Source organism: Saccostrea cucullata, unplaced genomic scaffold (assembly GCF_032062105.1).
Source record: "Saccostrea cucullata isolate Sc308-1 unplaced genomic scaffold, CSIRO_AGI_Scuc_v1 ctg9134, whole genome shotgun sequence".
NCBI classification, from domain to species: Eukaryota; Metazoa; Mollusca; class Bivalvia; order Ostreida; family Ostreidae; genus Saccostrea; species Saccostrea cuccullata.
Window position 1 is genome coordinate 1189 of NW_026924972.1, and position 24004 is coordinate 25192.

A 24004-nucleotide genomic window follows, 5' to 3' on the forward strand; every position below is an offset into this window, starting at 1 on the left:
TGAGGTTGCTCCCACGTGATTTGCTTCTCATTAATATTCATAAGATCCTGCAAAAACTGATTAATTTTTTTTAAAATAAAACATGTTAATACATTGTTTTATTTCTATATAAGTCCCCGTCATAGTTATATGGGTAGTAATTTGATCAAGCTTTTAATTATATAACCAGTGTTTAAAATAGTCTTTTTAATTGTCTAAATGTTATATTCAGGTTCAGCGATGTTATATGTTTAATTTTCAAATTGAAAGGCGGTCGCAAATTTCATTTTGGCATCCACATTATATTTATTTCTTGTAGAAGATATAAAGAAAAAAACAAAATATCGGCGGAAGAAATTTATCCAAAATAGTTAGTACATCAAACTTTGCAATTTTTTGTACGTTCTATGTATAAACCTTTATGGAATCTGTCGCCACTATAGCTCCAATATGGCGAATGTTATGTTATGAGCAGAATGAACACCATTTCTCCATATGCGCAGAGTAGCGATGCTTTATCAGCTCCGCAATTACTTTCTCAAGAAGATAAAGGTTTTAAACGATGGGAGATAAATAAGTTCAATGACACAAAAATATATGTGACGCGCCAAGCAAAAACCTCCCTTATATCTATTATGACGTAACGTCAAAAGACGCGTCTAAAGTCAACAACGTAAAAGCGACGTAAAAATGCCTCCTCGAGAAAAACTCTCCTCAGCAGAACAAGGGGATGTTGTTTTATTTATATGCTAAGAAAGATTCTTGGGTGTGGTTTGATGTAGTTTATTCATGAAGAAGTTATTTTCTGTCAAGTGTGACCTATCCTTTTCACAATTATTAAGTGTATATTTTTTAAAGATGTCCAGTGGTGGTTAAAAAATTCCCGTAAGACCGTTTTTAAAATGAAGTTTGTTTGCCCTCTCTTTATTCAGTTAAAAAAATTGCGTCGGGAGGTAGGTCGAATTTTTTTGTCGGAAATGTTGAATAAGATGATTGAAGGCATTTATGAAATAAAAAAAATAGTTATTGAATGGATAAGAAAATTCCGGAATGACTTATTCGGAGGTTTTGAAAAGTTCATCTTAAAAGGTCAAACAAACAACTTTTTAAAGATAGTTTTTTTTTTTTTAATTTAAGCTGCTAATTTCCAGCTGTTTCATCGTGATGCACATGCAAGAAAAATTAAACAGGAGCATAAAACTAGGAAAGGTATCTATTTTTCAAATAGCGATGCAGTGAAAATTGAACTGAATTTCCTCTCTTATCTTAACCCAATTTATACGGTATAAACTGTGTTGGGCAGTTTACGCTGCGGTTTATATATAAAAAAAAATTGTACACTGTTCCAACCCAGTTTACACCCTACATATAAATTGGATAGCTTTTTTTCCAGTCCTTATAATTAATTGTTATAATTCATTTCATGTATGAACAAAGTAGATTTTCATTAAAAATCACTTCAACAGTTCCAATTGTACAATATTGAAATGTTACCTCAGGCAGATCGACATGTTTTCTATCCAAGTGATTGTGATATATAGGTAACCCGATTTATGCAATAAAAGTAAGTTCTTTATCCAATAAAATGCCGCCTTATAACCATAAGTATACACTGTATAACTAAATCTTTTCACTTCCGTAGATGATGTAAGTTAGAAAAATATATTACTCTTTGTTGCACTTTTCTGTGCAAGTAGTAAGAACTGTACATAATCATATGTTTATCGACATTTCCCGGGGGAAAAATGAAACATTCTGTTATTTTTGCTGCACTGTTATGTATTCATAATGCGTTTGATGAGGTTGCAGTGTATACACAATACATCGAATGTGAAACTGGCAAACATGATACATCGCTAAAATGTTATAAGTAATACAAATTGTTACAAATTAATACATATTTTTTGAACACTTTTAAAACATTCCAACCTATTATTATTTTGTGCATGATTTTTCTACAAAAGAAGAGAAAATAAGGTGAAGAGGTGACTTTAAAGTTTTGGATTCCTGAAAACAACAATGTCGGCCATTTATAAAATCGCTGAATTGGGCTGCCGCATGTTGAAACGCAGTCTCCGGTGCTTATTCAGCCCTTTGAACTGAGAACAGAATGAAAGTTTACATGAAACCATTTAGAGTTATAAATTTTCATTTTAATGATTTTATTTTAACCTTCAATATTAAGGATTTATTTAACCTGTAATAATTATTTCCCCGACAAAGATTTATACTACCAACATTTTATGATTTCACATCTACCTTGGAAAATAATCTTGTTTCCTTCTGCTGAATTGCAGTATAAAATGAATATGTTCATGCATTTCAAATTATTAAAGTTTGCTACCAATTACACGTAATTTAATATATACATGTAACAAACTAAAAACAATTTCAATAATTTTTTCCTGCAAAGTCGCTTTGTACATGCCTTCATGTACATACATTTACATGTATTGGGAGTTTTGTGCAAAATTAGCAAAACTAGTACGCTACAAATCTGCACAAAATATGAAAAAAAGCATTTATCAAAACGCTCTATGTTTTAGAATAAAGGATTTATCGAACATAAAAAAATACATGTTGGTCGACTTGAATATTGCGTGCTTGTTCAACTAACCCATTTATAGAGCTTTCTTGCTTTAATTATAAAAAAAAAAACGTATGATTGTATAAATTACATCAACCAATTATTTTTTTTTTAAAAATGACAAAAGTTACAACTTACGATTGTACATGTGTGCCTTGTTCTTGTTTAATTAGTTCAGGTAATTAATTAAGCGTGAATGTCCATAGCTGAGACCCCCCCACCCCCGTTTACGATAATGGTAGAATATTAAGAATGTTTTACCCGTTCTCTTACTTTCTGTTGAAACTAATATTTGATATGATTAAAATAAATCATAATGTGTGAATGTACTTTCTCAGGAAGGTAACGGTAAAGTTTAGGTTAGACCTTACAGTCTATGTCTAGAAATGAATGTAAATGAAGTTGTTGAGTGTGTTACTTGTGGGATTCATGTATATTGTGGTTTGTTATTCGGTTAGTATACGATGATCGGTCAAAATTAATTCATGATCAACTTCATACTTGCATATAAATTGCAGATTTTTTTTCAAACCATATTTTGAAATATATAAACGTATATTATTGGATGGGGGTGGGTGTTACATTCTGATTCACTGAAAAGTATGCTAACGCATTTAGTTACGAAATAATTCTAAACATATTTCTTTTCAATAATTTAAACATAAATATAAAATAGGAAACGGACGGCCCGGAAAAATTAATCAAATGTTTAAAGATTAACAAAAAATAATGGTATAAACTCTAATTTAACACTTTAAAATTTGATGCACCTAATCTTAATTGTTTTTATTTGAACACGCATTTATCGAGATATACAAAAGGATTGGAAACAAGTTTGACAACTTACAAGTTCCTCATGGGAATTAAAAACCGATTTCATAACGACATCCAAAGAAGAAAAGGATCGAACTCTACTACAAGAGACAAATACAGTTTATTCCTGGATGCAGAATATCTTATCAATAACCCAAAAAGTCTTCAGAGATGAGGGCGTAATTCTGAATACTTTTTTCCCGTATTTAAACATTCGGAGCTAAAACATGTAAATACATATAGTAAACGTGGTAAAAGAAATGTGGTATCCTTTAGGTAAAAAAAAAAAAAACTTGTCGCTTTTTTTAAAAATTTGGGTACTTAAAACGTAAACTATGACAAAACTTTCTTTTTATACTGTGTATTGTATAGACTTTTGATGCCCGGGGGAGGGGTTGGTAGGAGCTGTCTCAAACTTTTTAAAGATAACTACTTTGATAGTGTAACAGAGACAATTAAGTGCCTCTGCTTAATTGGGGTTGAACCCAAGGCCTCTGGCTTGACAGTCCAGAGCTCTACCAAATGAGCTTAAGGGTTAACCTGCTAGCACAAGCTCGTAGGAAGATGTGGTGCATGTTTAGTTTGTACTACCACAATAGGAGTTTTTCATCTAAATGTTGATTATTTCCTTTAACTGTTGCAGTGATGTAGATTTCTGCCATTTTCTTGCATTAAAAAGCCATAAATTGGAATATCTTTTAGAGGAAGAGAAGATTTTTATTTGAGTTTTGTTCTTTTTTCCCTTGTCAATCATTTCGGTGCCCCCCCCCCCTCTTTTCATTTTTTCAAAGATATAGTATAGAATGTATATTTTTATAAGTACATTAAAAACTCTTAATTATTGATATTTTTAAGGGAATCAAATCAAAAGTTTGAAAATACAAATATCATCAAATTATTATATAGCTTCACGTTATTTTACGATTTTACGTTATGAAAATCCATGGAGTTACGCACGCGTACACCGTAAGTCAAAGTAAATATTCCGTCTTTTTCATGCGATATTTTATACATTTATACACAGAAATATATGTCATGTTGTACATCAAATGAAAGAGAAAGAAAAACTCTATAAGAATCAATAAAAAACTGAAAATGTCAGAATTCTTCGTTAAGGGAGGTTTTTGCTTGGCGCGTCACATATGTGTAACTTGACAGGTTTTAGATGTCTTCAAGTTTTCCAAAGAGGTTCTGTGACTTGGATAGTGGTATGGTGCTTGTCTATTAATAGCTAACGAAAAATAACACTAACTTTCTTGGAAGTTTTACATTGATTTACTTCTTCATTTCGACTCTATACAGGAACATTTAACAAATAAGTATACATCTGATTAGTGATATACATGTATGAAGTTCAAGACGTCCTCGAGCCAATGCTCACTAGTAATACCCCTGCTCTAATGAGAGTATACACTATCGTGTTAATATACAAAAGTTCATTTACAGGTAGAAGCATGGATAAATAGGAAATTGAAAGAAAATCCATATTAAAATAATCCCCACCATATGACCTGCCTCAACAAAGTATATGCCAAAATCTCAAACATCTGTAATGAGACGTTGCTGAGAAAACTACGACAAAAATTTGTTATATATGGTACTGACAGACGCACGGATAAACAAGTTGACATCGGATTTGAACAAAAATATATCCCACCATATGGCATATGTGCTAAAATTTCAAGCATCTGCGATGAGTAGTTGCTGAGAACACCGCGAAAATTTGTTATGGCCAGACACACGGATATATAGACAGACCCACAAGGGTAAAACAGTACCCCATTCTCTTTCGGAGCTGGGTATAAAAATTACTTTATTATTGAGCAAATTCTTTTCGAACCAGTAATAAATTGACGGAAATCTCTTTGCGCATGTGTCTGAGCATGCTCATTGATTGCTAGAAATTTCGCGTGCCTTAAATTGCACTTGATAGGACTGAGGTTGAAGTACGATGCCAGGCATCATTGTTCGTGGATCAAGGTGAGTTGTAGATTGGCCAGATGGCTTGATCACCGAACAAGTTTGCATCAATGTTGCTAGAAAAAGAAATGTACGGTTTTTTGCGAACACTTCTCCCACACATGACCGTTTGCCAAATCCAAACACCAGCAGCCTACGTACAGAGAAAATGTTACATTAGGTAGAAACTAAATAATGATGGAGAATGAAAAACTTTTAAAATGGAAATAAATATATACCTTTTTCTAGAGGGATGTGTTGCTGGTAAAAGTAATCCAGAATCGTCAAGGAACCGCTCAGGTCTAAAGACGAATGGGTCATCCCATTCATCGCTATGATGTACAGTCCACAGATTTGTTAGTATCTGTAAACATCAGGTATCGTCATAATATTAAATACATTATAACGATATACTAGTAAATTAAAACTGTTCTTTTCAATTTGTAATAAATTACCTTTCAAATATAAAAGTATGAACCCATCAAACTGAATAAAAAGAGAACATGATTTGAATTCTACCTATTATATTAACATTCTTTATGTGCTTTTATGCATTTTCAAAAATATCTTTAATTTATTATTATCGCATTTCAAAAGTGTAAAAGTAAAAACATATTTGCTGCATTATATATGTGCGTAGTTATTGTTATATTTCGAGCTGGGTTTTTTTTTTCTAAATTTGATTGATATGAAATGAAATTTAATTATGGAATAATAAATTTTTATATGTTATGGGGTGTAAAATGTTGCATTAAGATGACAGAAATAGTTGCACCAAATGTAGTTGGTGACAAACTTCATGAAAAAAAAAATAAACTAGGAAAACAAATCTATTAAAAAAACCGAAAAATCTTTGTTTTACTTTACTGACACATCTGTTTCACATTTGGATATTTAAATAGAAAAAAAGCCGTAACCATGCGTGAGGACTTCAACTTTTAATCTGACATCAAAATAGAGCTGCGAGGCCATTCTTTTGTTCTTGCAATCTAAGAGTTTACCTGTGACAGTCTGATATGAATGAATAGTCTGATATTACACGGTATTTCAGTCTCAGTACTGATATTCTTCAAAATTGGACTGTTACTGAGCAAAAGATATTACAATGTGGTCATTTATCAAACACCAATGTTTGATGTTTGATCTCAGAATATTATTTAGTGATCATTCAAAATTGGAACTAAAAAACTAGAGATACTGTGAGCACAGACCTCACAAAATAATACCCCTGCCTTCCATATGAATATTGGTTTTTTCCATGCTTTGGGGGAATATAAATAAGTGTCACCTCCTATTTTACTTTCTGATCGGACACCTATTTTGGGTCTTTCATAGCAAAACATGGACTAGGTCATTACAATCAAATTGGATATCAAGTAATTTATTACATCATTGGAATGTAATTTTGTATATATTCTCACTCTAAATCTTCCAAAAAATTTCTACATTAAAGATTCATAGTAAATTAAGGTATTGAATATAGTAAACTATAGTATAGTTAACTATAGGATTTGGGGGTGGGGGTGCTCAAGCTGCAGCACGGTGGTCTCGCATGCTGCAATAAATTGACCTTGGGGAGTGGTTTTTAACTAAAGTTACAATTTAACATTTAATCTCTGGTGTTTATAAAACGAGATTTATTTTCTTTTTTTGGAAAATCATTAGATATTTGTTAGTAATATTTCAAATATTTGTAAAACACTGGCTGTTGTGTTTCTTTTGCGTGTCAGATTATCACTTCAGATACCCATAACTATGTAGCCGATTAAAAAAATCACCTAGTACTTTCCACTGACAAGTATGCATTCCCGTTTTATTAGGAAAAACTCTTTTGCCCTTTGTTAAAATATCGGACTATCTCGGGTAAATCAAAGTATCATTTATAGAGCAATGTTTTGAGTACAATGTATGCCAAATTAAGTTCTGCGTGAAAAAAATATCGGACAAATTTTGGCCCTACATGACCTCAAACTATCTTTTTCATACAGAACTATATTTGGTATATATTCATTATAAAAGCCTTTATCACCTGGGAGTTCATGATTCGTAGTTGTATCGATACGCAAAAGCATGCTCTATGTTTGAATACTATATGTATACTGGGAAATAATCATAAAAAGTTTTACATGTTCGCGATTTATCATTTATTCGCGAAATTAAACCCATCTTGAATGCTACAGTGTATCATTTATTTAAAACCAGCGCGATTGGGTACTTTTTGAGAGATCATGAAATTTTTACATCATGGAATTAAAACGACTTAGTTAGTTTCTTTTACAAAGCAAGCTATTGACAAAGATGATGATGAAACAAGAATTAAATTTCAACGGTCTCGCGTAAAGTCTGGTATTAAGTTCTGTTGGTTGGTACAATGTCCTTCTCAGTAGATATAACTAATACTGAGTCGAATGCTGACAGACGTTTTCATACTTATTGTTATATGTCATTTTGACACTGCTTTGTCGACGGAGTCCCCTACCCCTTTATGATGAGCACACCGGTCGACAGGGGATCTTCACTCATTTACGGCACCTGATCCCACCCTCTGATGTTTTAGAGGTCCGTGATTGCTCCGATCCTAAATTGTATTGTTTGAAGAGACTTTTAAGACTGACTACTGTTCGTCATCGTCTCAAGCCACGGTTGAGATCCGCAAGTAGCTGTCCCCTACTTGTGCCTGCTTGATCACATAAATTGTCGTAATCTTAAATATTTACGCCTCTATGCTGTGACGTCATGTTCAGCCAATAATAATACTTGTTTCCATCGCGATAAAAATCAATATTGACAGCAATAGACAAAAATATTTCGTAAACTGCGATTGCGTATTGAAAGGTTGCGACAAACTTCATTTTTCAAACTATGCTTTACTCGCAGTCATGGTTTGCGACGATGACTGTTCGTTATTTCTGTATTTTTGCGTGGACCCTGAGGTCCACGCAGTAAATATATAAGCGAAGTTAAACCAGGATACCATGGGCAAATGTCAGGCTACGCATGCGCTTGAATGCTAGAGAGTTCGCCCCTTAGGCATTAGACAACTTGTCCGTAGAATAATTCGCCCTATTCGAATTGGAATATGCCATTCATTGACAAATCGCGCTTTTAAATCCGCATATCGAATTTATGTATTCATTGGCGGATCCGAATTTCTGTCTGTTACATATACTTATATATACATGTACTCTCTTATACAAACTAAACATTGATTCTATGGCACAAGCATTTTAAAAAGTAAGAGTTATTTCCCGTTGGCCGCCAACTTGGTGGTCAACCTGGTAATTTTCCCTCTGTGTCCTACCAGATTTAAGGGTGTGAAGCAGAAATATTTGGGGGAAAATCTTTATGGAATAAACATTTAAGGAATGAATTTAATAGCTACCCGTATAAACTGGGCTGGCGCAGTTTACGCTTTATAAACCGCTAAGCGGTTTATAAAAAGCGTAAACTGTTCCAACGCAGTTTATACCGTATAAAATGGGTAGCTATTAAATTCATTGCTTATGATTTAATTTTCATTCATTTGATGTAAGAAAAAAGATGATTGTTCTGACAAAATGACTTCAGTTTTTACAAAATTTGAATGTAACGTCAGGCGGATTGATATGTTTTTGACGCAAGTCATTGTGACGTATGCAACCCATTTTATACGATTTAAAGTAAATTTTTTTATCCAATCAAATACAGCGTTACATGTACAACCAGAATTAAATTATTATGAAATAAAGGAGGCTCTAACAAATGTATATTTAAAAAAAGAAACAATGCTTCCCAGCCCACAATGGTCAGTATGAAAAGTTCAAGTTGGTTGAATTATGAAGGGATATGAGCATGTTGACCCCAAATTGGCGGCCGACGGGAAATAACTCTTGTTAATATAGGTCTATTGAAAACTATCTATTGTCAGCAAACGAAATCGGGGGAGAAGAAAAAATAATCTTCATTAGTTGAAGTCTCATGAATAGAAATCAGTAAATATTTTCAAGATTAAATTAAAAGTATTAAAAATCTCTTACTCTTGTTCCCTTTTTAACTAAGCGACCCCTGATGGTACAATCTTCCAGTGTGTAATGTGGGATAGCCAATGGTGCGTGGGATATGTAACGTAGAGTTTCTAGAATAACGGCCTCCGTGAAAGGACAGGAAGGTCGGTCGTCGATGTGCGCATCTCTTTTACCAATTACGTCATTAATTTCATTCTGTACTTTATTTTGAATCTCGGGGTAATCCACCAAAAGGTTAATAAGTGACATTAAGGTGCCTCTTGTTGTTAGAAAACCTGTAATTTATCACGAATACTAATTAATTGTATTTATTGTTTAAAGCCAATTCAGCAAAATATTTCTGCTGATATCGTGAAGACTAGTTTTAAAATTGCCCTGAAACACATTTATTAAGTATATAAATATGTGACGCGCCAAGCAAAAACCTCCCTTATCTCTATTATGACGTAACGTCAAAAGACGCGTCTAAAGTCGAGAAGGTAAATGCGACGTAAAAACGTCTTGAGAGAAACTCTCCCCAGTAGAACAAGGGGAGGTTGTTTTATTTATATGCTAAGACAGATTCTTGGGTGTAATCTTAAGAACTAAGTCTCCGTGAGGTGTCTGTGTGATCTTTCCTTTTCACAATTAAGTGTGTATTTTTAGAATAATTCCAGTGCTAGCTGAAAAATTCCCGTAAGGTTGTTTTTAAAATGAAGTTTGTTTGCTCTTTCCCTATTCGAGTTAAAAAATTGCATCGGTAGGTAGGTCGATTTTTTTTGTCGGAAATCTTCAGTGTTGAAAAAGATTGAAGGTAAAAATTGTTGATAGGATGAGAAAATTCCGGAATGAATAATTTGGAAGTTTTAAAAAGATTTTAGTCGGTTTATTTTGAAAGGTCAAACAAACAAGTTTTAAAGGATTTTTTTTTTTAATTCAATGTCCAGCTGTTTCATCATGATGCACATGCAAGAAAAATTAAACAGATGCATTAAACTAAGGTATTTTTTAAAAATAGCCATGCAATGAAAATTGACCCGAATAACTTCTCTTTTATTTATGGAATGAATTTAATAGCTACCCAATTTATACGGTATAAACTGAGCTGGGACACTTAACGCTGCCGTTTATAAAAAAAAAAAAAAGTGAATTGTTATTGATAAATAGTAAAGTTTAGCTTTTAAAAAGAGTATTCTTTATAGATACGACACAGAGTATTTGATTTGGACACTTCTTCCAGAATTAGTTTAGTTGATTTAAAATGAATATTTTGAAGAAAGACCTTTTGAGCTTATTGTGGAAAACCTTCTCATGCTGTACAAAAAATGTAGAAAAAATTCGCCCCCCCCCCCCCCATTTTCTCTTGTGTCACGTGTCTGCTCTATTTCTGTGGATACTTTGTGCAGATTTTGTCTTGAATATACGGATGTTCGCATACATTGTAAGTTACAGTCCCACTATCTAAAATATTTTATGATTGAGAATTTAACAGATTTAACATAATTATGTTTATCGACCTTATCATAATCTGTTTGATGACGTTATACATAATACACCGAATGTAAAAATGGCAAACATGATACATTGCTAAAATGTTATAATTAATACAAATTGTTAAAAATTCATACAAATTGTTTGAACATTTTTAAAATATTCCAACCTATCATTATTTTGTGCATGGTTTATCTACATGTAGTAAAGAAGATTCTGGAGTTCTGGATTCAATTTCGGTCATTTATAAAATCGCTGAATCAGACTGTAGTTACGTCTCCGGTGCTCATTCAGTCCTCTTAACTTAAAACATTAATGCAGTATGAAAGTATACATTAAATGTTTTAGAGGTTAAAGACTTTCTTTTTAATGATTTTATTCTAAACTTTAGTTTTAAGGATTATTTAACCTTTAATAATTATTTCCCCGACAAAGACTTTACTACCAACATTTCATGATTTAACATCTACCTTGGAAAATAATAATCTTGTTTCCTTCTGTTGAACCGCAATTAAATGAATATGTATATGCGTTTCAAATTATGAAAATTTGCTATCAATTACACGTAATTTATTAAATGTATACCTGTAACAAACTTAAACAATGTCAACAAATTTTTCCTGCAAAAGTGCAATGAACATGCGTACATATACATGTATGGGCAGTTTAATGCAAAATTAGTACTGTGCAAATCTGCACAAAATATGTTAATCCATGGTAATATGCCTATATTTGTTCAAGATATATGGATTGATTGATTGTATATTGATTAACGTCCCTCTTGAGAATTTTTCACCCATATGGAGACGTCACCGTATGACGGTGAAGGGCTTCAAATTTAGACCTATACTCGGCACTCAGGGCCATTGAGCAGTAAGGGTTCTTTATCGTGCCAGCGCCTACCGTGACACGGGACCTACGTTTCTAAGGTCATATCCGAAAGACCCGTGACTTTCACTTCTGATGCCGAGCGCTTGGCGAAGGAACAGTCACTACCTTTATTTACGTCTTAGGTATGACGCGGCGCCGCGAACGAGAATCGAACCCGAGCCTCCCGATCACGAAGCGAACGCTCTACCACTAGGCTACCGCAACCGGTTCAAGAAATATAGAAGTTGGAGGATATAAATATCTGAATATATCTTACTTAAGTCAATGATCAAAACGCTCTATATTTTAAGATAAAGGATTTATCGAACATGAAATATACATGTTGGTCGGCTTGAATATTGCGTGCTTGATCAACTAACACATTCATACAGCTTCTCCTGTATCAAAAAAAAGTATAAATTACAACAATTAATAATTTCTTTTCAAAAAGGAACAAAAGTTACAGCTTAAGATTGTACATGTGTGCCTTGTTCTTGTTTAATTAATTCAGGTAATCATTTAAGCGTGAATGTCCATAGCTGAGACTTGCTCCCCGCCCCTTCCCGTTTACGATGATCGAAGAATATTAAGAATGTTTTACCCGTTCTCTTACTTTCTGTTGCTATTTTTAACATGCGTGTTTTAATCTATACTAGAATGCAATTAGCATTTAATATGATTAAAATAAACCATAATGTGTGCATGTGCCCCCCCCCACCATCCGTTTACGATGATCGAAGAATATTAAGAATGATTTACCCGTTCTCTTACTTTCTGTTGCTATTTTTAACATGCGTGTTTTAACCTATACTAAAATGCAACTAGCATTTAAAATGATTAAAATAAATCATAATGTGTGCATGCCCCCCCCCCCATCCGTTTACGATGATCGAAGAATATTAAGAATGTTGCTATTTTTAACATGCGTGTTTTATCCATACTAAAATGCAACTAGCATTTTATATGATTAAAATAAATCATATGTGTGCATGTGCTTTCTCAAGAAGGTAACATTGAAGCTTAGTATATGCCTTATATTTTATGTCTAGAAATGAAGTTGTGGAGTGTACGTGTCACTTGTGGGATTCATATTTATTCTGGTATTGTGGTTTGTTATTCGGCTTATATACAATGACCGGTTCAAAATTAATTCATGATTAACTTCATACATATAAATTGCAGATTTTTTTCATTTAACAAGATTTAAAAATACATATATTTTATAAAGTGGGGATGGGTGTTACATTCTGATTCACTGAAAAGTATGCAGACGCATTTAGTTACGAAAATAATTCCAAATAATTTATTTTTAATAGTTTAAACATAAATATAAAATAGGAAACGGAAGGCCAGGAAAAATTAATCAAATGTTAAAAAATTACCAAGAAATAATGATTGAACACTGTAAAATTTGGTGCACCTAATCTTTATTGATTTTATTTAAACACGCATTTTTTAAAATTATATATACAAAGGGATTGGAAACAAGTTTGACAACTTTCAAGTTCTTCTTGTGAATTAAAGACTGATTTTATAACGACACCCGAAGAAGAAAAGGATCAAACTCTACTACAAGAGACAAGTACAATTTATTCTTGGGTGCAGAATAATAATAAGCCAAAAATTCTTCAATATTAAAACATTCAAAACTAAAACATGTAAATAGTTTAAACTTCTGGTAAAAAAAAAAATTGTAATTTTTCCTTTGGAAAGAAAAAAAAATTGTCGCACTATATGAAATTTCAGGTATTTAAAACATGAATTATGACAATACTTTCTATCTATTCTGTGTATTGTATAGACTTTTTATGCCCGAAAGGAGCGGGGGGGGGGGGGGGCTAAGGGCTGTCTCAAACTTTTTTTAAGATAAATACTTTGATAGTGTAACAGAGACAATTAAGTATCTCTGCTTAATTGAGATTGAACACGAGGCCTCTGTGCTTTAACGAATAAGCTTAAGGGTTAACCCACTAGCCCAAGCTAGTAGAAAGCCGTAAGTGTGTCGTTTGTACTACCACAATAGGATTTTTTTTATCCAAATGTTGCTTATTTTCTTTTACTGTTGCAGTGACGTAGATTTCTGCCATTTTACTGCATTAAAAAGCCATAAATTGGAAGATCTCCCCAAGGAAGAGAAGATTTTTGATTTTGTCTTGAGTTTTGTTTTTTTCCCTTGATGATCATTTCACCCCCCCCTCCCCTCCAGTATTTCGTTTATCAAAAGATATACTTTAGAATGTTTATTTTCTATTATTACGATGAAAAAATCTTAATTGTTGATACTCTTAAGGGAATCAAATCAAAAGTTTAATGATATAAATATCATCAAATTATTATATAGCTTTTACGTCATTTTACGATTTTACGTTATGAAAACTCATGCAGTTACGCACGCGTAAACTGTACGTCAAAGTAAATATTCCGTCTTTGTCATGCGTTCTTTTATACATTTATATACAGAAATATATGTCATGTTATACATCAAATGAAAGAGAAAGAAAAACTCTACAAGAATCAATAAAAAACTGAAAATGTAAGAATTCTTCGTTAAGGGAGGTTTTTGCTTGGCGCGTCACATATTAAATCGCTGGATAAAGTTTCGAAGGCTTATTAAATTACAACATCTATAAAAGAAACATTTTTAAACTGTTGCATTATATAGGCGTCGGAACCCGGGGGGCTAGCCCCCCACTTTTTTTCCAAATATATACTTAGTATTGACTTAGCCCTCCCACTTTTTTTCCAAATGTATACTTATATTGACATTGAACATTGCTTCGTAGGTTTAGCCCCCCCCCCCCCCCCCCCCCACTTTTCACAGGCATATCGCAGTATAGGTAAAAAAAGTTTAAAAAATGGTGCATAAAAAAAAAAAATTTTGGTACTGAAGTTCGAATTTACACCCCCCCCCCCCCCCCCCCCCCCCCCCCACACACACGAAATAGGATTTTCGTGTTTGGGAAATTTTCATTCCCTTTTTTTTTTTTTTTTTTTTTTTTTTTTTTTTGCTTGTCAGTTTTTTTTGAAAAGGTATAAAAAAAAAATTTTTTTAACACCTAGCCCCCCCAACTTTCAATTTGCTTCCGACGCCAATGCATTAGTAGGGTAGCGGAGTAAAGAGTTGATGTTGACGTCCCGTATTTGAATCTCACATAAACCGAGGTCCAGTGCCAAAATAAATGCTGGCACGAAAAAGATCACTCACTGCTCAAAGGTCCTGAGTGCCGAGTGCAGATCAAACTTTGCAGCTCTCACCTACCTAATGGTGGCGTCTCCATATGATAATGAGTGAAAAATTCTTGAAAGGGACGTTATACAACAAAACAGACTTGAACACTACCTGCTCCAACAAAATTAGTGATAATGCACTTTATTTCCTTGTCTGTAAGATGATGCCCATGCGTCTCCGCCGCATTTTTCAATTCGTAGTATATACCCTTTTCAATATTTTGCTTTTCCTGGGGAAAAATCATGTAAGATATGCATTTGAATGAAAGAAGGAATTGAAATCTCAAATGTTTAGGTAATTAGACTAATGAAGTTGTTAATACCTTACAGTTTAAAAATCTTACCGTTATTTGCTTTATTCTCTTTGTCATGTCCTCAATCATGGATTTAACCAGGAACGGTTTCTTGGTCATGGAAAAAGGAAGAAACCGCAGGAAAGGAAATGTCTTAAAGATGTTATCAACTAAGGGTATTGCAATGTCGTTGGAAATGTCATCCATATCTTTCATTAGTCCGTGCAGTTTTCGATCGGTAGTTCCAGCAATCTAATAAGAGTTAATTAAAGCAATAAACATTTGTTGAATACTTGTTGACAAAAGTATTTGTTATTCTTGTCAATAACCAAAAATATATTTATATCGTTTGTACTGGCATGTAGCATATATATGCAATATTTTATAATATTCAGTAATAGACTAAACTTCTTTTTCCTTACTTAACTAAATGTATCTCGAAGAAAGAGTTTACCAGTGATGCTAAATTTTTACATAGGAAATCTTCCACCATATCATGTGGGTCTATGTCCTTCCCTTCGTTATCTTTGATGTATTGTTTAACATCCTTAAGTTTCTGTAAAATTTCGGCCTCCAACAAACGTATACCAGCTCCGTACGTATGTAAGAGTTGATGACCAATTTTACGTCGACTGGACCACTCTCTGTTGTAAGGTGAAAAAACAATGTCGGAATAGTCTTCCAGGCAATACTCCCCAAAAAATGACGGTTCTCGGGAAGCGACTATACTGGCATTTGGTTCGCAGCCTAAGACATCTCGTATGGCATCGGCTGTATTGAGCGAAATGTATGATTTCCCAAAGGCTGAAAACTGAAAAGCCTCTCCATAAATGGATGCCCATTCGGACAACTTCAAATGAAGACGATTAAAGTCTACCTGAAATGCTACTCCAAAGAATGGTATTCCTGTTGGACCGGGAAAGTTGCTTTTTAATCCATTCCTGTAGCGATATATACACAGTATCAGAATTAGGAAGACAGTTATGACCTCCAACATTTTATATCACTTTTCTGAAATGTTTATATATGACTAAGCTTCTTGAAGATAAAAAAATCTTGTTTACTTGAGGTTTCTGATGAGTTTATATATCTGTTTGTACACCGAACGACAAAATGGGGGGTATTTTGTAAAATATGGATTCTTCTCTTGACTTATGTACAAGGATGAAACGTTTTAAAAATATTATGCTACTTTTATGAATCATGCCTCCAAACCTGTACTAGTGTTATTAGTTGTTGTCCATTTAAGCTTGTTATCTTAAGAGGCATTTGATAAGTAATGTTAGTCATAAAAAAAATCTTTCACTTACTGGAAAATACCGTAGTCTTGCAGCATATTGAAAAAAGATCAAATCCCATCAAATCTTTTTCAAACTTTTTAGATTAATACTGTTTGACTAGAACTGATAGATGGCAGGAGATCCGTATCGGAAGAGGGGTATTTTTAATAGCTGCAAAGTAGAATGCTCTAGTATTTATGCTAATTAATAATCTCCACCGCCAATGAAATTATGTTGAGATAGGAGTTTAAAAAAATCTTTTTATCTAATTTCTTCAGGTAAGTTGATAATAAAGAAATGGAGTTGTCGAATATACTATAAAAAGGGATGAAAAACGAACATGAGGCTCTACGTCCAACCGGTAATTTACATGATGCCAAATATAAAGTGACCAGCAGATCATTTAATGTTTCCGTGACCGTTGGAGCGTCACTGTTGTTATGATTGGAGCCTAAGGCGACAAACTGTGTACAAGTTGAATATATAATAAGGAACCTGGGGCCCGTTTCACAAAGCCTACTTAGGACTAAGTTATATCTTAGGAAAGAACTTTTTCCTAAGTTCATTTCTTATCCGTTTCACTATTCTTGTCTTATCTTATGATTTTCCTAAGTTATGTCGTAACTTTAGGACATGTAAATCGATGTCTTAGGAAGAAACTAAATTTAGTACATGTTTCACATCTCGAACAAAGGATTTTTGCTGCTACCAAATCACTTGGTACACCCCAAGCCCAAGCTTCATGGTTGGATGACTCTGCCATTGTGTGCATAATTATTGACCAAATCATTACCAATAATAGGTAATTACAATTATGGACACAGGGCAAGGTCACCCTACAATGAATAATGGACCTGAAGTGCTACATGATAAAAAAAATCTGCAAAGTTACATAAATTAGTACAGAAAGAAAGATCTCCTTCTCTTCACCCTGTCTTTCTTCCTGAATTATTCAACTTTAACCAAATTAAAAAATGAAGAAAAAAAAAATTACAATCAAAAGTAAAAGAGAAATTTAAGAAATGTCTAGTAATTGATTGAATATTTAGGATTTACCATTGACATTGGTACTTTAATCAGAATTATCGCATTGAAAAGTGAGAACAATAAAATTTTACTTACTATTCAATTTATTCTTTGATTCCAATTAAACAAATATGGACTGATTGTCTAAATATGATTTTTTTAAAGAAGTTCAAATACGTTGGAACCGTCCTATATTGCTCAAGTAGTGTACATGTATATCCAACCGTAAACCTTTCTTTTCCTGCTTTTCGTTTTCAGTGGAATTCATCAAAATTTATCAATTTTACCACCAAAAACAAATGTTTAATAATGTTCACAAAAATAAAATGCTCCTGACTTAAATCCATCAAAATGATATGACTATCTTCCAACAGAGACTTTTGAATTTACAGAAATTGTGTTTGAAAACTACTCACTGTAGACCGTCACCTGACAGGTAGATATTACCCCGAGGGTATAATTATCACATCTGGGCCTGTACAAAATGGCAACAGTCAGGGTCAAACTATCGTTATCTTGATTGAATAATAAGAAACGCACAAAGATTTGTAATTAAATAGACAGAGACACAAAGGGCTTAATTTCTCGTGTGAAGCATGTACTAAGTATGTTGTTAAACTTTTCCCTCGCCATTCGATTTGGTCCCTCGCTTCGCTCGGCACCAAATCTCATGGTACTCGGGAAAAGTTTACCAACATATACATGGCGGCTGCATATTTAGTAATAAACTAACGGAGACTGTTACGGAGAGACAGGTTGTTTAGGGATAGAAACAATCCTTTGGACTATATGGATGATCGTGAGATTATTTCAAAGTTTAAACTGCCTCGTCATTTGATATTGGACATCTGTCAAACGATACAAAATGACATCACAAGACCTACACGAAGGTCTCATGCACTTCCACCATCCCTGCAGCTTATGGCTGCATTACGTTTCTTTGCTACTGGTAACTTTCAAACAGTAACTGCCGACTTACATGGAATAAGTAAGGCAAGCATTTCACGAATTGTTAGAGATGTGGCTCAATCATTGGTCAAAATAAGTCCAAGATATATAAAAATGTCCATTGATGAGAATGAAATTACAAACAGAATGTATGATTTTTCAAGAATTTGTGGCTTCCCTAATGTTATAGGCGCAATAGACGGTACACATGTTGGAATAAAGTCCCCATCATTTGAAGAGCACGTCTTTGTAAATAGAACAAGATGTGTTTGTGAAACACTGTGCCCCCGGCGGCAACAAAGTTCGAAAAAGCTATTCTTAGCATAAAGGTTACAGTCAAGGTCACAAGGTCATTGACCTTGGTGTCATTTGAAAGCACTTAATTAGTGAAGTAGGCATACCAAATATAAAGTCTCTATCTCCTATGGTTCAAAAGTTATACCGAAAGTTCTAAAAATCTATTTTTAGCACATAGGTCACAGTCAAGGTCTAAAGGTCATTGTCCTTGGTGTCAGTTGAAAGTGCTTATCTAGTGGAGTATGCATTTTAAATATGAAGTCTCTATCTCGATCTGTTCAAAAGTTATGGCAAAGGTTAAAGTTGATAACAAATAGAATAAAAGTAGGTCAAACTCCAAGGTCAAGGTCAAGAGGTCAAATTTGGTGGTACCCAAAGAAAGGTCATTTCACAAGTAACACACCTATGAATTATGAAAGCCATAGCCCCAACCACTCAAAAGTTATGGGCTAGGTTAAAGTTGTGGGACAAACAAACAAACAAACAAACAGACAGACAGACAGACAGACAGACAGGACAAAAACAATATACCCCCGATCTTTCGATCCGGGGGCATAAAAAATTACCACTCTATAAACACTATGGCTGTGTGTGATGCAAAACTGAAATTCATTAATATAGTAGCAAAGTGGCCTGGATCATCACATGATTCGTTTGTATGGAACAATTCCACCCTTTGTCAACTTTTTGAAAACAAGAACATCCCAAGAGGATGGCTTTTAGGTGACAGTGGATATCCACTTAGAACATTTCTACTTACACCTGTTATGAACCCAACCACACCCAAGGAGAATGCCTATAATACAGCACACATAAAAACGAGAAATGTAATTGAAAGGTGTTTCGGAGTGTGGAAAATGCGCTTTCGCTGCATGGACACTTCTGGTGGTACTTTACAGTTTTCAACCAAAAGAACCTGCAACATCATAGTGGCGACTGCAGTTTTGCACAACATTTGTGTTGAAAACAGAGTCCCAGAAACACAAGGCAGGCCTGTTATTAATGACGGTAATGACTGTGTATATCGTGGAACCCTAAATGATGGAAATGACAATAGGAGACGGTTGATTGAAGCTAGGTTTTAGAACATGTCTGCACATGTAGGTTTTAGAAAATGTATGCACCTGTACTAATGAATGACATTTACTGAAGAATAAAATACTTGTGTGTATAAATGAGTGTTATATGAAATATAAAACATTTATAACATCTGCAAAATTTATTTATTGGACAGGTGTAACTGTAGCATTAGAAATAATGCCCAACTGACAAAGTTTAATATTATGTTTTTCTTGCTCAATTTGCAGTCTAGCCTGCTCTATACTAAGCCGTTTCTGCTCAACCGCCAGTCTTTCTGCTTCCACCTCCATTCTCTTTTTCTCTATTTCCAGTCTTTCTTTTTCAATTTTAACTAATTCCAGTGATGGTGATTGCAGGTCCTGTTTCCGCTTCCTAGTTGGTGCTACAAGTGAAAAAGAATGAACAAATAAACATATTGTTACACATTTGAAGATTAGTATAAGTAATACACGCGCAGGATTATTTTCCAGTTTGGGATGCACATGAACTCTAAGATATGTCAGACATGGAAAGAAAATGAATTTAAAAAAAGTAAGGAAAATTCTTTTTCTCTTCAGATACATGTCTTTCATTGCAATCTTTAGAGGGGTCTGTATTTCTCAGGGAGATATTTTTATCTTTTGAAGGTCATTTCTTTAAACTAAATATAGCATTATTTTCAGTGCAGTGATTGATCAGTTTTAAAGGCGATGATGACTCAAGTATACAGATTGAAATGATGAGTTTACCATTAATGCATGTTGATGTAGGTTTGCTAGTTTCAGTACATGTAGCAGTGACTGTTGTTGTAGCCGTAGATACTTCCAATGATTGGTCCGTTGATAGACCTTCTGTTAAGAAATCCCCTTTTCTTTACACTTCATTCGACTTATCTTTAAAATAAAATAAAAGTTATCAATATTATAATAAATAAATTATATACGTTATATATATATTAATGTGTGTGTATGAGGATGTGTTTGTAGGTGAGGGAGGGTGTGTGAATGTATACATGTGATTAATCTGAAGTAAATAACAATGTATTTTCTCAATCTTTTTTAGAATCAATACCATCGTCTTCAACTTTCCTCAATATAATTTATTTCTCCATCCATGAGTCTACTCTGCTATGGTTTTTGCAAGTATAAAAACAAACTTTTTGTTGTAAATGGGCATTTTTTAGAATACCAAACAAATTGACCATATAGGAAAAAAGTTACACATGCCCATATTTGAATATATCCCTTGTAAGGATATTAATATACACGAGGAATTTAAAAAAGATTTGATATTCATATGTAATATTAGTACATTTATTAGTGGGCACGAACCTCGTTCACTTTGTACAAGAGTGTCGATGCCCCCCTCAACTCCGAATGTAGATGTCTCACCCAAAATTGATTGTATTTTTTCCTCTAGTGGGGTTATACTACAGTCTGCCGGCAGAAGGCCACCACCAGTTTTTCTCTGTTCCCTTTTAATTTTCGCGAATTTCTTTTTACCTTCGCTGCAAATGGCACTCCACTTTTTCTTTAGTTCCTCTGCTGACCTAATGTAACTTGTATTGACCGAATTCACTTTAGAACAAATATGGTCCCATTCCATAGGCGTCGGAAACGGGGGGGGAGGCTAGGGGGGCTTAGCCCCCCCCCCCACTTTTTTCCCAAATATATACTTACTATAGACATGGACCCTTGTTTCGTAGGTTTAGCCCCCCACTTTCCACAGACACCTCGCAGTATAGGCTAAAAATGGGTAAAGTTTTGGTGTTTGGAGAAAAACTTAGGTTCTAAAGTTCGAACTTACCCCCCCCCCCCCCCCCCCACGAAATAGGATTTTCGCCTCTGGGAAATGGACATTTCCTTTTTTCTTTCTTTTTTTTTTTTTGCTTGTCAGGTTTTTTTTGAAGGTAAAAAATTTTTTATTACACTTAGCCCCCCCCCACTTTCAATTTGCTTCCGACGCCAATGCATTCCCCCTTTTTGGCTTGATTAGTCACGGTGGAATTGTGCTTGGAGAAAAGAACATCTTTTCTTTTTTCTACTTCTTCTACAAGAATAGTTATTTCAGCATTCGTAAGATTGTGGTTCCTCTTCTGTCGAGACATTGTTATTTGTGAGCGAGAAGGCTTTAAACGAAACACACGGACTACTAACGCAGATCAGACAAAGAAAAAGCACCCATTCATGAAGAAACAAGCTAATTCAGAGAATTCTTGTCCCACGCTTAGGGAAAAAGTCGCCCCCCCCTGACTGAATTTGTAGAATTATTAAATGTATACATGTATACTGAAGCAAATAAAATACATGTATGTCAATATGCATATAAAGATTTGATTGCTTATTCTTTATTATGTGTATAGAAGATTTTTTTATATGGAATATTTATCACACTGTAATGATGATTTTATAACCTCATAAATTTTTCATTTCACATGCTGAATACTATCATTTAGTAAAAAAAAAAGTATTTAAAAAAAAAAAGAAAAGGATCGACCGAGATTCGATCCCGGGACCTCTGGCATTTGAAGCGAGAGACATTTTTTTTTTTGAAGCGAGAGACATAACCACTAGACCAGAATCGCTTTACACGGTGAGAAGTATATGCAGAACTCAAGTCACATACATGTATATATTCATGTTTTCATGTTCGGTATTCTCAAAATTTTACACAATCCATGGTGTTTGATTTATTTAGCCTTTATTAAACAGTTCTAATAGATGTAATAAGAACATAAAGTCCGCCGAGAACCCTGTTTTATACGCAATAACTCTCCTCATGCCCCTGCGCTAAAAATAGCGACATGTAATACTACAAATACTAATAAAACAAAAGGGGCGGGGCACTTTGAGAGGGGCGAGAGACGTCCTAGGGAGTTTTGGTATAAAATTACATTGCATAAGCTCAAAATCTTGAAATATCGCCCGGAAATGATAGTATTACACACAGACAGAATGTATAAATTTACGACCTTGAACTTTGACCTTTTGACCTCAAAATCAATAGGGGTCTTCATTAGGCCACAGGGAGTTGTTATATAAAATTTCATTGCAATAGCTCAAATGGTTCTAGAGATATCCTGTGGAAACGAAGGTGTTTTAACAGAGAGAATTTGCTTATTTATGACCTTGACCTTTGGACCTCAAAATCAATAGAGGTCTTCTTTAGTCCATAGTGAGTTGCTATGCTAAATTTCATTGCAAAAGCTCAAAGGGTTCTCGAGATATCGTGTGGAAACGAAAGCGTTACAGACAGAAAGAAAGACGGACGGACGGACAAACTCAAATTAATATCCCCCACTTTTCAAGCGGGGGACAAAAAATATATCTAACGATTGTCGTGTTCGATTAGGTTTACTAGGAACGTTACCTTATATTAAGCAAACACCTACTTTAAGAATAATTTTTTAAAAAAAGAAATACATGCATGTATATCGTATGTGGTATGGAGGTGAGGGTGACTTAGTTCCATCGGGCAACTTGTCAAGGAAAATAATTGAGTAGGTCAGTTTAATCACACTTCTGTCCATTTTATATTAAAGTAAAAGAAATCCTACCCCCCCCCCCCCTCCACACCTCTCTCCCTTTAAGACTATTTTTTTCTAACTAATTGAAATAAGCTAACTTAAACTAAAGACTACTCAAAGCGACTTCCTTCTTACAATACATGTTAAGGATTTGTAGTTATGTGGGTTATTATCTAATTATTATATATAACACAGCTTAAGAAATGTCTTAGGATAAAGTTAAGCTAAGATTGTTTCGCGAAACAGCTGTGACAAATCTTAGGAACTTCCTAAGTTATAACTTAGGCATATCTTAAGTTATGTCTTACGACATATCTTAGGAAACCTTTGTGAAACAGGCCCCTGAAAGGTTAAAATATTGCTTTATGTATAATAAAAAACGAATTTTTGAGTCCAATGTAGAAGTTTCTTTTTAAGGTGGTATGGGATACCAGATTAACTTTCTCCCACACATTTATTTGCATAAATTATAAGGGTTTGAAATACTCCAACCTTTCAATATAATCGAATATAATTTTAATTATTTTTTTAATATTTTTTATGAAGAACACAAAACTAATTTTTTATAATATAATTCTTTTTTCCTGAAGTCTGGAATCGTAGATAAAAGTTGACACATATAGTGTTGATATAATAAACAAGGAAGACGAAAAAATATGGGTCAT

At 33.9% G+C, this 24004-nt stretch overlaps 3 protein-coding genes across 3 annotated transcripts; 1 reads left to right on the plus strand and 2 right to left on the minus strand.

Moving 5' to 3' along the window:
• Window positions 1-5028: 5028 nt before the first annotated feature.
• Window positions 5029-16202, minus strand: LOC134267749 (cytochrome P450 2C31-like). The gene is made up of 6 exons (XM_062749961.1): window positions 15658-16202; window positions 15255-15455; window positions 15023-15140; window positions 9355-9617; window positions 5578-5702; window positions 5029-5492 (listed from the first exon to the last, which is right to left on the minus strand). The coding sequence occupies exons 1-6, from the start codon at window positions 16198-16200 to the stop codon at window positions 5267-5269; spliced, it is 1476 nt and encodes a 491-aa protein (XP_062605945.1). The 5' UTR covers window positions 16201-16202; the 3' UTR covers window positions 5029-5266.
• Window positions 16203-19335: 3133 nt separating this feature from the next.
• On the plus strand, window positions 19336-19839 carry LOC134267748 (putative nuclease HARBI1). Its single transcript, XM_062749960.1, has one exon. It carries the CDS (start codon window positions 19336-19338, stop codon window positions 19837-19839), a length of 504 nt encoding a protein of 167 aa, XP_062605944.1.
• Window positions 19840-19977: 138 nt separating this feature from the next.
• On the minus strand, window positions 19978-21418 carry LOC134267750 (myb/SANT-like DNA-binding domain-containing protein 4). Its single transcript, XM_062749962.1, has 2 exons — window positions 21145-21418; window positions 19978-20216 (listed from the first exon to the last, which is right to left on the minus strand). Exons 1-2 carry the CDS (start codon window positions 21416-21418, stop codon window positions 19978-19980), a joined length of 513 nt encoding a protein of 170 aa, XP_062605946.1.
• Between the last annotated feature and the right edge of the window lie 2586 nt (window positions 21419-24004).

Bases quoted from the DNA above. Each gene is read 5' to 3' on its own strand.
- LOC134267749 (XM_062749961.1), bottom strand. From the start codon at position 16,200: ATGTTGGAGGTCATAACTGTCTTCCTAATTCTGATACTGTGTATATAT. The intron at 15,456-15,657 runs GTAAACTCTTTC...AACTCTTATTAG, and splicing joins GTAAAAATTTAGCATCACTG to ATTGCTGGAACTACCGATCG. The intron at 5,493-5,577 runs GTATATATTTAT...CTCTGTACGTAG, and splicing joins ACACATCCCTCTAGAAAAAG to GCTGCTGGTGTTTGGATTTG.
- LOC134267748 (XM_062749960.1), top strand. From the start codon at position 19,336: ATGGCTGTGTGTGATGCAAAACTGAAATTCATTAATATAGTAGCAAAG.
- LOC134267750 (XM_062749962.1), bottom strand. From the start codon at position 21,418: ATGGAATGGGACCATATTTGTTCTAAAGTGAATTCGGTCAATACAAGT. The intron at 20,217-21,144 runs GTTCGTGCCCAC...TTTCACTTGTAG, and splicing joins TCTTGTACAAAGTGAACGAG to CACCAACTAGGAAGCGGAAA.